Source organism: Daphnia magna, linkage group LG8 (assembly GCF_020631705.1).
Source record: "Daphnia magna isolate NIES linkage group LG8, ASM2063170v1.1, whole genome shotgun sequence".
Taxonomy (NCBI): Eukaryota; Metazoa; Arthropoda; class Branchiopoda; order Diplostraca; family Daphniidae; genus Daphnia; species Daphnia magna.
In genome coordinates, this window is record NC_059189.1 from 4,436,293 (window position 1) to 4,450,395 (window position 14,103).

At 40.6% G+C, this 14,103-nt stretch overlaps 5 protein-coding genes and 1 long non-coding RNA gene across 11 annotated transcripts; 2 read left to right on the forward strand and 4 right to left on the reverse strand.

Annotated features, from left to right (window-relative positions):
* The first annotated feature begins 35 nt into the window (after positions 1 to 35).
* On the forward strand, positions 36 to 1,150 carry LOC116929086. Its single transcript, XR_006650843.1, has 3 exons — positions 36 to 50; positions 142 to 348; positions 446 to 1,150. It is a non-coding gene; the product is annotated as an uncharacterized LOC116929086 (long non-coding RNA).
* LOC116929054 (tyrosine decarboxylase) lies at positions 1,139 to 5,461 on the reverse strand. 4 transcript variants are annotated; one of them, XM_045178380.1, is made up of 13 exons: positions 4,420 to 4,678; positions 4,222 to 4,331; positions 4,003 to 4,156; positions 3,574 to 3,804; positions 3,356 to 3,469; positions 3,202 to 3,253; positions 3,065 to 3,138; positions 2,741 to 2,977; positions 2,583 to 2,682; positions 2,331 to 2,502; positions 2,177 to 2,267; positions 1,946 to 2,119; positions 1,139 to 1,873 (listed from the first exon to the last, which is right to left on the reverse strand). In XM_045178380.1, exons 4-13 carry the CDS (start codon positions 3,772 to 3,774, stop codon positions 1,439 to 1,441), a joined length of 1,650 nt encoding a protein of 549 aa, XP_045034315.1. In that variant the 5' UTR covers positions 3,775 to 3,804; positions 4,003 to 4,156; positions 4,222 to 4,331; positions 4,420 to 4,678; the 3' UTR covers positions 1,139 to 1,438. The 4 variants fall into 4 exon arrangements, with proteins under 4 accessions (XP_045034315.1, XP_032792098.2, XP_032792097.2 ...); XM_032936207.2 differs by lacking the exons at positions 4,222 to 4,331; positions 4,420 to 4,678 and adding an exon at positions 5,326 to 5,461; XM_032936206.2 differs by lacking the exon at positions 4,222 to 4,331.
* A 191-nt stretch (positions 5,462 to 5,652) lies between these two features.
* Positions 5,653 to 7,223, reverse strand: LOC116929063. The gene is made up of 3 exons (XM_032936217.2): positions 6,856 to 7,223; positions 6,701 to 6,789; positions 5,653 to 6,634 (listed from the first exon to the last, which is right to left on the reverse strand). Exons 1-3 carry the CDS (start codon positions 6,923 to 6,925, stop codon positions 5,801 to 5,803), a joined length of 993 nt encoding a protein of 330 aa, XP_032792108.2. The 5' UTR covers positions 6,926 to 7,223; the 3' UTR covers positions 5,653 to 5,800.
* Positions 7,224 to 7,413: 190 nt separating this feature from the next.
* On the reverse strand, positions 7,414 to 8,260 carry LOC116929090. Its single transcript, XM_032936258.2, has 3 exons — positions 8,101 to 8,260; positions 7,617 to 8,028; positions 7,414 to 7,557 (listed from the first exon to the last, which is right to left on the reverse strand). Exons 1-3 carry the CDS (start codon positions 8,107 to 8,109, stop codon positions 7,508 to 7,510), a joined length of 471 nt encoding a protein of 156 aa, XP_032792149.1. The 5' UTR covers positions 8,110 to 8,260; the 3' UTR covers positions 7,414 to 7,507.
* Positions 8,261 to 8,312: 52 nt separating this feature from the next.
* Positions 8,313 to 9,677, forward strand: LOC116929080. 3 transcript variants are annotated; one of them, XM_032936243.2, is made up of 4 exons: positions 8,313 to 8,588; positions 8,748 to 9,031; positions 9,097 to 9,397; positions 9,465 to 9,677. In XM_032936243.2, exons 2-4 carry the CDS (start codon positions 8,776 to 8,778, stop codon positions 9,565 to 9,567), a joined length of 660 nt encoding a protein of 219 aa, XP_032792134.2. In that variant the 5' UTR covers positions 8,313 to 8,588; positions 8,748 to 8,775; the 3' UTR covers positions 9,568 to 9,677. The 3 variants fall into 3 exon arrangements, with proteins under 3 accessions (XP_032792134.2, XP_045034320.1, XP_032792132.2); XM_045178385.1 differs by having other exon boundaries at positions 8,313 to 8,563; XM_032936241.2 differs by having other exon boundaries at positions 8,313 to 9,031.
* Positions 9,678 to 9,731: 54 nt separating this feature from the next.
* LOC116929053 (sodium-dependent nutrient amino acid transporter 1) lies at positions 9,732 to 14,067 on the reverse strand. The gene is made up of 13 exons (XM_032936204.2): positions 13,071 to 14,067; positions 12,633 to 12,746; positions 12,457 to 12,559; positions 12,227 to 12,403; positions 11,900 to 12,128; positions 11,715 to 11,832; positions 11,500 to 11,652; positions 11,338 to 11,441; positions 11,082 to 11,268; positions 10,823 to 10,999; positions 10,481 to 10,757; positions 10,320 to 10,414; positions 9,732 to 10,249 (listed from the first exon to the last, which is right to left on the reverse strand). Exons 1-13 carry the CDS (start codon positions 13,107 to 13,109, stop codon positions 10,082 to 10,084), a joined length of 1,941 nt encoding a protein of 646 aa, XP_032792095.2. The 5' UTR covers positions 13,110 to 14,067; the 3' UTR covers positions 9,732 to 10,081.
* Positions 14,068 to 14,103: the final 36 nt, after the last annotated feature.

Genomic DNA, 14,103 nt, shown 5'->3' on the forward strand with positions numbered 1-14,103 from the left:
AGGACGTCAGGTCGTACCATGCGGTACCAGTCGGAAATATAGAGCTAGTGGTAAGCACGTAGTCCTTTTAGAGGTCTGTATCTCTACCAGGTACGCGCATCCAATAAACTGTATGGCGTTTAACTGCATCCTTGCCCAAAGGTAATCTAAATGCATCGTTCCGCCTCGGTATCTTTTGCCACCCCAAGGGAATACGTAGATTTGGCCTTAGCTCAGCGGACTTTAGAGAGTGTCTTCGGTGTATAAAAGAACCCTGTAACAAGAGAGCTTTATGCATTTGTCGCAACAGCGTCGAAGAAGATAATTCCTGTTCTCGTTGGTTTCCTCGATATCCTTCCAGCTGAAATGGTAAAACACTATTAGATATTATGTAGTTTGCTCAAAAAAGATTGTACTTTTACTCGACATTACATTTGGCACTAATCGTTGATATTTTGTGTTGCAGCTCACGAAGGCAAAAGTAATTCTCTTAATTCAGCTGGTAACTCTGGTACTGGCAGACGTTTCCCCTTACGATGCAGAAGTTTCTGGTATTGCTGAAACGGAAGAAATTGTCGTACCCACGACAGATGATACGTCCGTAGAGAACGCCATGGAGACAGCGGAGACTTTCAAACGTCGTTATTACTACCCGAGAGCCCACTACTACCCGAGAGCTCCACTACTACCCAAGATATTACTACCCCAGATATACTCAGTCCTACGCACCAACTAGGAGATATTACAATAATTACTATCAGAGACCCCAGTACACCGCTCCCAATCGCGGTTCCTACAACTACCCTGCATATCGCCCAGCTTATCAACCGCAGTACTATTATTCTACGAGCAGTTCGTCAGACTCAGACTCCTCTCCTCCACACATTCCTGATACACCAAGTATTCCTGATACACCATTCATTCCCAACGATCCACCAATCATTGCTGATCCACCGCATATTCCTAACGATCCACCGCAAGATTTCAGTCATCTACATCACAACTAAAGATGCACTTGTGAAACTGACCAGGAACCACCAAACTGACTCGGAAAGTGACCTTACTAATTTCCACCATTGTTACCACCATGTTTTTTGTTATCACGCTTTTTGTTATCGCCTTCTTCCACGGCTTTTGCTTCGCCCGAGAATACATACACTTTAAGCATAAACATTTTATTGTCTTTCCAGAATTTCTATTCTTTACAAGAAAAGGAAGACTTTCACATTTCCTGGTTTTTCATGAATATTTAGGTCGCATTGAAAAGATTTTCTATTTTTAAAGAAAAACACCAATGTCAAAACCAGGGGATATTTTTACTACGGAAGTAAAAATTGTTTGCGTTTCATCACACCTGTCTGAAAAAACGCATTTTCACTAGATGATGTTTCGATTGATGAGATGAACGTGAGCGTGTGTACACTAGTTGAAATTTCACGATAATACTAAGCACATTTACTTAATGAGGATTGGAATTCTTCACCATTCTTCTGACTCTCGTTCCCAGTTGTTTGAACCAACTACCAGGTTTACTGTGATTCTTTTGCATAGGAAATTGCACTTTTTCCATCAAATCAATCAGCTCTGAAATTTCCAAATTTCCCACATGCTGAACGAATTCCTCGTCATTGGCTTCTTCATTAGTCAATTTAATTTGAGATTTTTCATCAACGGACTCGTCATCTAGCAATTCCGTGGCAAAGTCACTGATAACTTTCCATGCGTATTCAATGTCAGAATCTTTGGCGTCCTGAGCACAAACGCAGAACCGAATGACGAATCGGCCGTGAATGCATGCTGGTACCATGTGCAATTTGCCGGAAGCATTGATTTTAGACAACAGCTTTCGGTTAAGTTGATCTTCACCCTTGACTCGAAAGCACACCAATCCCATCTACAGAAGATCAAGGTTAACGATTACTTTCCTCGGCTCCTTTTTTGGTCAAAGTTACGCATATGCACATACCCGAACATTGTTACAAACTTCGAAGCGCTCATCAGCTTTGACTAAGAGTTCGAAACGTTTGGCTAGGCGACAATGCTGGCGAATATAATTTTGCAATCCTTCCACGCCGTAATTGCGGATGACAAACCACAGCTTAAGGGCACGGAATCGACGGCTCAATGGAATACCCCAGTGCTGAAAAAATTATTTTTTAATCAAAAAATGTGTCAAATACTTTCAAATTCGATTTACCCTGTAATCTATAGCTTTGTCCGAATGGCTATGCTGTAAATATAGCGGATCGACGACCATGGCCTGCGTCAACTTAAAACGATCTTTTACCCTGTGATTCGATAAATGAATTGTGGATTTGTAAAATATAGCACAGGTATTGATGGAGACAAACCACATGGTGGAACAATCAAAATTGGTCAGAAGCCATTTGTTCGGATTGGTATTGAATGACGTGGCGTATTCGATTCCCTCCATCAAATATTTGAATTCCGGACAGATGAATGCATTGCCAGCGTAGGCAGCGTCAACGTGAAGCCATGCTCCGGCCTCTTTCGCAACTGGACCTATTTAAACACGAAAAGTTAGATGATTGCAGCGGAAATTAATCGTCAAAGAGAATAAGAATTTTGAAGATCTAGCTTGCCGATTTCGGCCAGATTGTCAAACGAGACGCATGAAGTAGTTCCCAACGTAGCCGAGACGAAAAATGGGACCAGACCTAAAGCTCGATCTTCTTCTATGGCCTGCAGGTATTAAATTGTGCATCATATTCAAATCAAAGAGAAAATGTAAAAGAAATACCTTGGCTAATGTAGCACCGCGCAAACTCAAATCCTCATCTGCCTCTAGAATGCGTAATTTTGTAAAGGCAATCATGGCAGCCTTTTCTACGCACGAATGAGCCTCTCTTGAACAATAGGCGACTAGTTTGGATAGCAGGACACCGTCCTCGGTGAATGGATGTACAACTTTAAGTTCTTTGATTTTCTGAGCACGAGCAGCTAGGAGAGATACCAGCACACATTCACTAGCTGATGACTGAATTCAGCCAAACAATAGAGATTACATTATTCAAAATTAGCGATTGGTTTGTTGTAATTTGATATTCAGAGACACCAATTGTACCTGCATGACTCCACCACCTTTGCTGTTGCCGTCTGAAAAGGATAAAAACTCCTGAGGAAGACCAATCATTTGACCTGGATTAGAATATATATTTTTTTAATTAATCAAAATCATATTTGAAGCCAATTAAAGTTTACCGAGCCAGTCTAGGACGATGGTCTCCAATTCCGTGCATGCCGGACTGGCGGCCTAAACCCCAAAAAGATGTTGGAAATTTTATTAAGAATTCGCATTAAAATTAAAAGCTATTGGATTAGAACATTGGGATAATGGCGGTGACGTTGTTCTTACCCAAGAGAAACCAATTGCTCCAATGCCATCAGACAGCATATCACCGAGAATAGAAGGGAACGAATTACCCGACGGAAAGTAGGCGTGAAACCGCGGATGCTGCCAGTGGGCCACCTGCCACAATCAAGAACCAACGTTACGTAAACCTGACCGGCTCGGTGGACTATGACGGTTACAATTTGCATATAATGATTATATAACAAAAGGCTTGCACTTACGCCAGGCATGATTTTAGTTTCGACATCAGACATAATTTCCTTCCACTTTTCACCTTTATTCGGTGCATTCTTAGGGATCAATTCACGCAGATAGCCCGGCTCAATGGACGGAGTTACTCGTCTTTCGCCTAATGTTTCCATGTACTCGATGATGTAATCTACCATCTCCCTGCCACGTTGGCGGAATTCTTCACTATCCATTTCCTAATTTTTTTTTCTTTGATGTTTAGCCTAATTGTGGTCAAATTGAGTGTTAATATCAAATTTGTTTGGCTGACTATTAAAACTTCTTCCTAAAATGCATTTGATTACACAAAACTTTCGCCAAACAAGGAAAAGCACAAATGAATAAACGATAAAGTCCATGAGAATATTTGAAATATTCCAAAAACTTTCATCAGTTAATAAATTTTAACATTACAAACTCACTTCAAAATTGATGTTGGCTTTAGGAAATCACAAGTCACACGGAAAAAAATTCCTTTGATTATTCACGATTTTTTGCACGCTGCTCAATGTCTACTGCCGGTTGCTGAACGAATCAGAGCTTTTATAGCTATCTAGAGCAGCACTGCAAGAACACCTGTCAAAGAAACCGTATTTAATAAGAGATACAACGATTTACAGGAGAACGAGAGGCGGCCTTACCAAACAAAAACAACCGAATTTGAAAAAGGAGGGATCTTGTGGTTAAACACAAAAACTAATTTGTATGCAAGAATGCTGTCAGTTGGGTGAAATTGCTTTAATAGTGCAATCTTTGGCCAAAAAAAAAACAGACTTATTGCTATAGGGGCTTAAACATTGAAATACATTTAAATCAAGGTGGTACATAATGAGACCGACCTATTAGATCAAGTAATTGACCACTTTCCTAAAGACGTGTGATGCAAGTCAAGTCGATTTCTAAAGAACAGGATGAAATTTAAGTGCAGTGCCCGATATGCCCGGAAATCGATGCATTTGAAAGGTTTACATTTCAAGTGCCACCCAAGGATTTGCCAAAGGAAACCATGCAAGCCATTCCCTTTTCACGATGAGTGAAAATTGAATGTCAGAAATCTACAAATGACGGGGAAACTGTCTGATATCGAAGCCACACCTCCTACCGTTTAGAAACGTAATGATCTAACGAAACCTTTTTTTTTCCTGCTAAAAGAGGTAGAGTTTGAAAAATGATATCCCCACCTCTCGAGCGTGAAGGGAAAAATACTAAAACAAAACTGAACATCCTCATTCCAAAAGCAATACCATACCCACCTTATAATGGCATAATTAAATTCTCATTAAGTTTTGCTTAGCCCGAATGAAAACCAAAAATCAAGGTTGATTTTGATTCATTTAAAGTAGTATCTAGTTTTGCTAATAATTCCTTCTTGCTAATTTCCTTCTTGCTGTTACGGGAAATGTCCCAGTTCCGGGGTCATAGAATAGCGGCTGTCGTGTGTGAATTAAAGAAGCCAATTGGTGGTTTCATTGTCATTCGTCCTACATAATTATTTGTGCGAAATGTTACCATTGAACCAAAGAGTCCTTGACGTTCAAAAAGAAACAAGAAAATTCAGTTGCACATAATTTTTACAGTAAAATCGCACCGCGGAAGGTGAATCCAAGTCTGGGGTTTTTTCAATGTTATTGTTACGTATATATCGTGTACAGGAAATGAATTTTGATCATTAACTGGATTAAGCAGAAGGTATAACATAAAATTATAGAGTAAGAATACGTAACAATGGCAATTTGATGAGTTACCTTGCTCAAAGAACCTCCATTTTACGTACGGCTGTCACCTCAAAGGTATGCAAAGTGTCGACTTAACGGGTATGGACGAAGGCAATTCAAATTAGTTTAGCCTTCACTTAAGCAGCCATCAACAACGCGGTGATCTGCTCGACTGGTGTTACGTGGAGCAATGTTGCCTAATGTACGCTCTACATAAGCGGCTGTACCGTATAAGGTAAACCATCAATCACGCGTCCTTCGAGTGTCACGCTCGGTCTTTTTCAAAGACTTGTCTATATGCAGTGAAAGTAACGGGTTTCTAGACACCTTGGACCACCGATTAATAACAGCACAGAATTTCGCGTGAAGTATTCAAGTGTAATCAAGTTACGAGTTTTAAAAAAAGACATTTGGATAGAAAGAAATCAACCAAATATTAAATACAATTGAAATGACAATGGCTACCAGTAAACTAAAATGGTCCTTTCATTGCTTCCTAATTTTTCTATTTATCCTCCTCGAAATCGTTTTCTTTCTCAAGATCAATCGAATCACCCGTGGATGGCTTTGACGTGATCGACGTGCCAGTCATCGTCGAGGGGCTTGACATGGCCGGCAAACTAACAGGAACCGTCATAAAAACATCAGTTAAAGGAGCTGGCTCCTTTAATTTGGCGTGGCAGGTATCATGACACTGATACGTGCAATACTTGTCATTACGACAGTTTCGAAGGCATTTTGGCAACAAAATGTCCACCATTTTTTGTCCGTCGCCCTTTTTGATGTCCGCCTCGTCCGCAACGAACGTCGAATCGCAGAACTTTGCGCAACTGCTCCGAGTCGCTTTGCAGACCTGGACGCAATCCTTCCGGCCGTCGCACGTTGAATGGCAAATACGTTGTGAAACCTTGCAAAGATCCTTGCATTTGAGAATGATGAAATCACGGCAAAGTTGAGCAGTTTTGATCGGAATCTGGAATCCTTGGGGCAGACCTGCATGAAAGACATCCGCTGGAATGGGATTTTTGGGCTTGTTGGGGTTCTTGATGTTGACGAGGATAGTTTTCTTGATAGGTTTGCCAGACGATGGCAAACCCAGATTGCCGTTTGTATCCTTTTCTTTCAGGAATGCAGCCACGTTGCCGAGATTCAGTTTCAACGGGGGCAACCCGTTTTCGGGGAACGTGAAGTTGATGTTCAATTCCATTGGAGCTTTTGGAATTTCTTTGTTAATGAAATTGTTACTGCCGTAAGCATTCAAGGGAATTTTTGAATCCTTGGCAGCGTTCAGTTGGGCAACCAGACAAGTAACAATCGACAAAGACAGCCAAATTTGCATCTAGATTAAAGAAACAATGATTCAAATAGGAACGGAATATTTTGGGTTTGTGGATTTGGTTGTTACCTTTAACATCCTGATGGACGACCAGCAGAGAGAGAACTCAAATTGAAAAGGAGGATAGCTGCTGAATGACAATATAGTTGCATGTTCAGCTTGTTTTATAGAGGCAAATGAATCAACTGATCACCTTTTCCCAAGAAAAACATTAAATTAATTACCTTTCATTGATGAATCCTTAAGTGGAACTACAGAATTTGGGTAAACTGAATCCATTTCTGGGAACACCATCGAGGATGGTGCTCTACGACGCTTTCTGTTCAAGGGATTAATGCTGAACTACTATAACTTAAATTTGATGATTACAATCAATCGCCTGCCACTGATGAAACACTTAAGTGGGCGTTAAAGGTCTTGGGCGCTTTGCGCTTTAATGTCTCTTAAAATGCGTATTGAGTCATGTCATGTATTTTCACCACTGAATTTAACACTTTTCCCGTTCATCACTTGGCATTCTTCAGATACACTTTGAGTTTTTAACTGTTTTTTATCTTCTGATTTGAGTTTACCATCAATTCCAGTAAAGGTAGTAAGTTTTGATTAAACTATGATCTGAATACATTTAATTTCATATCGAACGATGTATTCGTATCCAAATTCCACGTCGACATTTTTCTGTTTTGTGGGAGGAACTCTATTTGAAATTGAGCATTATCATCTTCCCCTGATTGTTCCAAGCTTCACGGATTCTTTTACAAATTAATTGAATGAAAATCAAATTAAGATCATGTCATATATTTAAAAAACCAGTCAACATTCATACAAATAATCAAATATTACGAGACAATTCTATATAGCATTTCAAACAAATCACTAGATGTATTGTGATGGAACTTCATCTTCCGGAATGATTGGGATTCGATCTGTTTTAAACAAACACGTGAGCCAAATTTATTCAACAAAATTATTATTAAGAGTATACCGTCATATAGTTGTTTGTTATTCACGTAGGGATAGCGGTTGTAATCCATGTAGACAGCTGGCATTGGAGGAAGTACAGGTGTTGCTGGCATAGCTTGCGGTAGAGTTTGAACAGTTTGCGGTTGATAAAAAGGTGCTGGAGCTGCAACAGGTAAATAAGCAGGATTCGGTATCTCTTGAGGTGGGCTACAAGGCTTTGCAGGGTATTGGGCATCCAGCGATTGGCATGGATTAGCCACTGGTGGAGATGCTACTACTGCTGGTGCGGCTACCCCAGCCCCGGTACCCAGGGCGGACATTGGAGCATAAAGAAATTGTCTAACATCCGGAACAGGTGGTTCCTGACCTTGTCCTTCATTCACAGAGAACGAATGCTCAATAAAACAGACGAGAAGACCAGCTAGCAAAATAGTCTGTTTAAAGACAATTAAAATTTGATGAAAGAATGAAAAACCAGGTACAAGAAAACATTATCAATTTCATACCTTAGCCATCCTTGGGCACGATTGAACGACGACTGACGCAAATGTGAGCGTCTTTTATACCTGAGACGGTACTGTACACCTGTCACTTATCCGCAGGTGAACAATGAAACAAAAAATCGAACCCATCCTTTTCTGTATACGCCCCCTTAATACGCCGTCGGGGATGTCTTCCAGAAAATGCATGTGACAATTACATCATAGTTTATCAACAACTATCTGCAAATAAAGTAATGGCCAAAGTATCTTAATCAAGTCTTGATTGAATAGCCAATTAAAGACGAGCTTATCAACTTGATCAGCCAAAGTGTGTAATAATGCAAACAATCGCAAATTTCCAAAAACTCATTTGTGTTTCCTCTTTAAAACACAAGGATAGTTTTATGTTTCCTAGAATTTTACCTGATTTATTCCTGAATATCCTTCCTGTTTCACGGCAACTGAGGTTTCACAGCGATCACAACGGGTATAAGAAAAGCCGCTTCTCACTGGTACAGCATCATTCAGTTTTCATCCATTTAAGAATAACAACAGTCACGTCTGCACACTATCAAAAATTGATTTCATTTGACGTTCATCTATCAAGTGTTAGATATGGCCATTCACAAACTAGTTTTCTGTCTTGCCTCACTAATTGTTCTGAATGCCAGTCCAGCCTGTTGTGCTCCTCAAGGCTTCATGAACTTTGGCTGGCCTGCCCAGCAAGACTACAATCAACGTCTTCCAGCCCAAGCTTTCACGCCGACTGAAACTGCACCTATCCCGGCACCTGCAATGGCTGGTCTGTGGTCCCCGCCAGCGCCAGAAGTTGCAGAGCCACTGAACAGACAAACGGTCACGGCCGTTCAGCCACCCAAATTACATAAGAAATTTCCTGTTCCTCAATCTCGTCTATCGAACGGATCAGCTAGTCGGCTCTCTAAACAACAAACCAGTAAGAAATCAACACAATCGCACAGTTTTTGAGGGTTTATTTTAATTGATGCGCTTCACTTTCAGAAATCAACGTTGAGAAAGCAACCACAGAAAAGCCCGTTTCTGACGATGACACTGATTTGAGCAAACCAATCAACGCGGTTGAGTCAGCAGCGTTGCCAGAGGAAAAACTTCAGCTTCAAAAGGTAGCCACAAAATTAACTCTGAAAGAAGAAAAGGACGATCAGCGATTGTTGGAATTTATTCCGGCCGGAGTTGCTGCTTTGGGAGCCGCTTTGGGTCGTGAAGGATGTCGTTTGAAAGCCGCCTGTCTCGCAGGAGGGCTGATTCCTTCGTCTATTCAGGGTCGTGACATGATGTTACTGTAAGTTTAAATTTTGGGGACGTTCAAATTGGTTCCTCTTTACAATTTCTTCTTTTTTGGATTGTAGAGCCGCAGAAACACTAGTACCTGCCGAATGGAAAGAAGTGTTCCAAGCAGCCAAGTCTAGCATGATTGAAAGACGAGATTGCAGCAGCTTCACTTGCTTCTGAAGCACTGAACGTGGAAACCCTGGTTTTCTAGTACCTATTATTTAAGATTTTAATATATGCAATGGACAACTGTGTTGCTGTAAAATGCAGAATGAAATAAAATGGTTATTTAAAAATGTGAGTACATTTGCATTAAGAGCAACGGATAAATGAAATACGTAAACTTTAATAGTTTTTGATCGTGTTGAAAGACTTTGATGAATTACAGTGTGATAAAGGTTTAAAACGTACCAAAATAAGACAACGATATTGAAAATAGTGGTCGGATTAACGCTGTTCGTTGGTGAAATATGGCCTTAAATATTTGTACCATTAGATATAGGCACCAAATCGGAAATCGATTAAACAAATATAGAACAGAGAGAGTAACAAATTGCGCATAAAAAAAAAAGGCTGCGATCGATGTATAAATATAAAAATTATGGTTAACCTAATGCCGAAACATGATCAATTAATTATAGCAATAGTCAAACATGAGTCATCGATAGCCTTTCACTGACATATCACAGCAAAATCAATCCTGATTAAAGAGACGCGGGAAGAAGCGCGGGAGTATGGGCACCCATATCCTGGAAGCGTAACTTTCCACGTAATGAGGATTTTGAGTTTTGTGCCATTCCAGACGATGGGCAGGATTTCTTGGTCCCCAATCTTTGGTCGGTTTCAAACTCTTTTTGATCCGCTATTTTAATACACATCAATAACACACTGAATTAAATCCCACGCTACACAGAAATTACTCAATAAAGTACCTCAATTACAGTGAATCCTTCTTGTTTGTAGACGACGTACACTGCCCACAAAGGTAACTGAAGCAGGGCTAATGCCGCCAGAAACCAGCCAAAGCCTGAAGTATATAATCCAAGCAAATTTGATTAAAAGATGACCACTACTATATCGACAAAGTACGTACCCGTGGCTGCTGAAGGATAGACGTAATCGCCTTCTCTCAACGGTGTGTAGGTAGCCATCGCATAGCAGAAAATGAAAATCAAAACAAGAGGGATGATGTAGGCCCAAGTGAGTTTCCAATAGGCGCTGAGTTTGATTCCCAACATGAATTCAATATCACGAATGAAACGATCCAGACCGTAGATCCAGCAGATGCCGACAGTTTGAACGACGACCATCAGGTAAATAATGAAATCACCTCCAAGGGTGCCGACAATGTCCATAATAATCAGACCTCCCTTCAAGCAGGTAAACATTTTAATAGAGAAACTGGTTATTTAAAAGGTTGATTGTAGAAACGTACGGGAGTGACGTAAACTAATCCAGAAAAGAATCCGATGACGCCCACAACTGTGACGACAATCCAGCGTTTCCAGTGAGGAAAATCGTCGCAAATAATGGTGACGACACAGCCGGTTAATGACACGGCGCTACCAACTCCCAATGTCAAGAGCATAACGAAGAAAAGCACTGAAAATAGCTTCATAAAACACGGTAGCGGGAGTAAAAAGAAATGTAAAATCAAGAATAGAAAGAGCTTCGGATGCTTGTAGTTTATGTACCTGTGGAACGTACTGGAACTTTGCAATGGCATCTGGGTAACTAACGAACGCTAACCCGGTGCTAACCGTCACAACTTCGGTCACGTTCTTTCCCGATTCGTGTGCCAAGTTGCCCAAAATGGCGAAGATTGTGACACCACCGAGGAAGCTGGTCGCTGTATCCATGAAGCTAATAATCATAGCATCCCTGATTTTTCAGGAAAAAAAAAAAAATACATAAAATCAAACACACATAATCTGCATTTGCAACTCTTACCTGTAAATATTTTGTCGGAACGAATTGTAACTGGAAAACATGATTATGGGACCGAAACCGACCGACAGTGAAAAGAAACATTGTCCAACGGCAGCGTACCAAGTCTAGAGAAATACAAGTTATACGTAAAGCCATTGTGTAACAAAGTAGCTTTTTACGTACGTTGACGTCGAGCAGTTTTGGCCAGTCGGGTTTGATAAAATAGAGAATGCCATCAGAGGCACCTTCCAGTGTGACACCACGAATGAGAAGCGTGATCAGAACAACATATGGAAAGAGGGCTGTAAAATAGGCAACTTTTCCTGAGGATTCAACCTTAATTGTTGTACGACATTAATTTAATGTGAGAGAAAACAAATTAGAATTCTCTGCGTTACCCCTTTCATTAGAATTGCACAAACGATGATCCACGCTAAAAGCAAACAGAGGGACAATTTCCAGTCGGGCGATCCGATGCCATCGTCGATTGAATTAATTTTTTTCATCACCTCATCGCTATTGCGTAAGAAATTCACGAGTTATAGGTGCTTCGATAAACCATTAAAAACTATGGATTACATACTTGAAATAGATGTCAGACGAAGACTTGAATCCGGTTGTGTTAAAGTCAGTCAGACTGGAGTTTGCATTGCTGTTGTAGCACGTTGAGAACGAGGCCCAATTAACATCGCACACCGTCCAAGGTAAAACCGTTTGGAACGATGCGAAGAAGTAGAATAACGATATGGCAATTAAAACGCAATAGAAAGTGACGACGAACCACGTCGCCAGCGCTTGACCATAGCCCACACCTTGTGTTTCAAAGGTATATAATTAATTGAGGATATACGATTTGCGGAAGGTGAAACAGCGTTTCCTTAATCAAAGCGAAGGGGGTCGATGATTATACCTTTCAAGATGGGCACCATTTCCCAGACCTTGACTGAACCATAGCTCGAAAACTGTCCCACGGCCATTTCCAAAAAGTAGAGCGGCTTGCCAATAACAAGCAAAACAATTAAATAAGGAATGAGGAACGCTCCGCCGCCGTTCTTGTACGCAATGTACGGGAAACGCCAAATATTACCTTGAAAAAGACAAAATTAGAATTGTTGTTGTCTATTTGAAAAGTTAAATTACCTAAGCCGACAGACATGGCAATGCAAGACATTAGAAACTCGACCGGATTTCCCCAAGTCTGTCGCTCAGCGGCTTGTCCGTCATCCATCGCCATCGGCGACACCTGTTTCGCATTGTTTAAACAATTTTCGCTTAAAACACAAGACACTATTGTGAATCTAGAACTATTTAAATACCTGGACAACTGACGGGACCATTCGGTCAAGAGCTGGAACGCTGGAAGAAAATCCATTGTCTTGAACGAATCCGGAATTGGAAAATCCGACAGGTTGTTGGGACGCATGCGATTCCTAAACAAACAGCAGAATAGCTAGAACGGATGTGCTTTACGTGGTGCTAAATTCCTTCCAAAAAAAACGACAGAACAAATTTCTCCCCAATTTTCAGTTTCATTATGTTTGACATCCGGGCGGCAGCGCCATCCATCAACAATGCACGCTTTCGAAATCCGGTTTAAAAACCAAATCTTTTTAAAAAACATTAAACTGTTTTTCTAAAGATTGGGTGAATGAACAATAAGTCTTGGATCGGCGGACAATTTGATTATGCGTGACATTTAAATTTGAATAACGATACGACCGAGCGGATTTGAATGGATGAAAAAAATAACGAACCCTGTTTGTGGTTTTCTCCTTAGTATTCGAAACGGCCATGATTTTGACTTTTTACGGAAACAATATAAAGTTAGCGTGACGGTTGCACCAAAAAAAAAAGGCAGGAGACTCGAATGAGAGCAGTGACAATGTGTTGTTGTTCCTTGAGCCACCGCTAAATGAAAACTGTTGCACTCGAGAGTCGACTGTGCACTGTCTTCGTTCCGCGACCATTGCTGATATATACTACATAACCCAGCACTATGGTCGGGATTTTCACTTGAACGCCCACAGCCATTCCGGTTATGCATATCTACGTATTCTAATGTTTTGCGTAGATGTACGTCATTCACTCCGATTCAATTCAAACTGGTTCTCTGTCCTTGTAACTACTCCCCCTATTGGACAACTAACGAGGAACATTGCTAGACAGATTATGCAGGTAGGAAATAGCAGGCTTCTGGTATTCCATTGTCCCTGGTTTAAAAAATAATAATAATATTTAAAAAAAAACAAGGTAATTTTCAAACATGGCATGCAAAATATACGGTCGACCTTAAAGATTAAAAAAGAGAATGTCTCCAACTCATTTGTTTTGCCTCACCGTATGTTGATTCCTTTCTCCCGTGAGCGATGCAAGGTTTTTTTTTTCCAGATGTTATCAAGGATGAACTTTCTTGTGATGCGTCAGTGCATTAGCATAAACTGGGAAAGACCCCATGGCCGTCGGGTTGGCATAAAAACCCACCTCGAATGGAGTAAGATGGGTTTTTCCTTGAAACCCTCCACGACGACTTGCCCTTTGTTTCCTTTGACATATACCTGTTACAGTTGTAAAACACATTTTCTCCGAAATAAAATTCCCGTACGCGTCGTGACGAAATTTGCATGGCCACAGGAAGTCAACACGTGTCTTGCTTAAGATGCGAGTGTTTTGCGTCTGTCGAAACTTCCCCTGTTTCGCGTACCTTTTAATTAAAAAGAGAAAATCAAACAAACAAAAGAAGATACGGTTATGCTTATAATGTCAAGGTTTATTACCACCTTTTTCACG

Excerpts from the sequence above, each read along its gene's own strand:
- LOC116929080 (XM_045178385.1), top strand. The coding sequence starts at position 8,415 with ATGCAAACAATCGCAAATTTCCAAAAACTCATTTGTGTTTCCTCTTTA. Across the intron at positions 9,032-9,096 it reads GCTCTCTAAACAACAAACCA|AAATCAACGTTGAGAAAGCA; the intron begins GTAAGAAATCAA and ends CTTCACTTTCAG. Across the intron at positions 9,398-9,464 it reads GGTCGTGACATGATGTTACT|AGCCGCAGAAACACTAGTAC; the intron begins GTAAGTTTAAAT and ends TTTGGATTGTAG.
- LOC116929090 (XM_032936258.2), bottom strand. Across the intron at positions 7,558-7,616 it reads TAACAAACAACTATATGACG|ATCGAATCCCAATCATTCCG; the intron begins GTATACTCTTAA and ends TGTTTAAAACAG.
- LOC116929063 (XM_032936217.2), bottom strand. The coding sequence starts at position 6,925 with ATGGTGTTCCCAGAAATGGATTCAGTTTACCCAAATTCTGTAGTTCCA. Across the intron at positions 6,790-6,855 it reads TAAGGATTCATCAATGAAAG|CTGAACATGCAACTATATTG; the intron begins GTAATTAATTTA and ends CTATAAAACAAG. Across the intron at positions 6,635-6,700 it reads CGTCCATCAGGATGTTAAAG|ATGCAAATTTGGCTGTCTTT; the intron begins GTAACAACCAAA and ends TCTTTAATCTAG.
- LOC116929053 (XM_032936204.2), bottom strand. The coding sequence starts at position 13,109 with ATGGCCGTTTCGAATACTAAGGAGAAAACCACAAACAGG. Across the intron at positions 12,747-13,070 it reads AGGAGAAAACCACAAACAGG|GAATCGCATGCGTCCCAACA; the intron begins GTTCGTTATTTT and ends CTGTTTGTTTAG. Across the intron at positions 11,269-11,337 it reads TTCCGACAAAATATTTACAG|GGATGCTATGATTATTAGCT; the intron begins GTAAGAGTTGCA and ends CTGAAAAATCAG.
- LOC116929054 (XM_032936207.2), bottom strand. The coding sequence starts at position 3,774 with ATGGATAGTGAAGAATTCCGCCAACGTGGCAGGGAGATGGTAGATTAC. Across the intron at positions 3,254-3,355 it reads GAGCAATTGGTTTCTCTTGG|GCCGCCAGTCCGGCATGCAC; the intron begins GTAAGAACAACG and ends TTTGGGGTTTAG. Across the intron at positions 2,503-2,582 it reads TGACAATCTGGCCGAAATCG|GTCCAGTTGCGAAAGAGGCC; the intron begins GCAAGCTAGATC and ends GTGTTTAAATAG.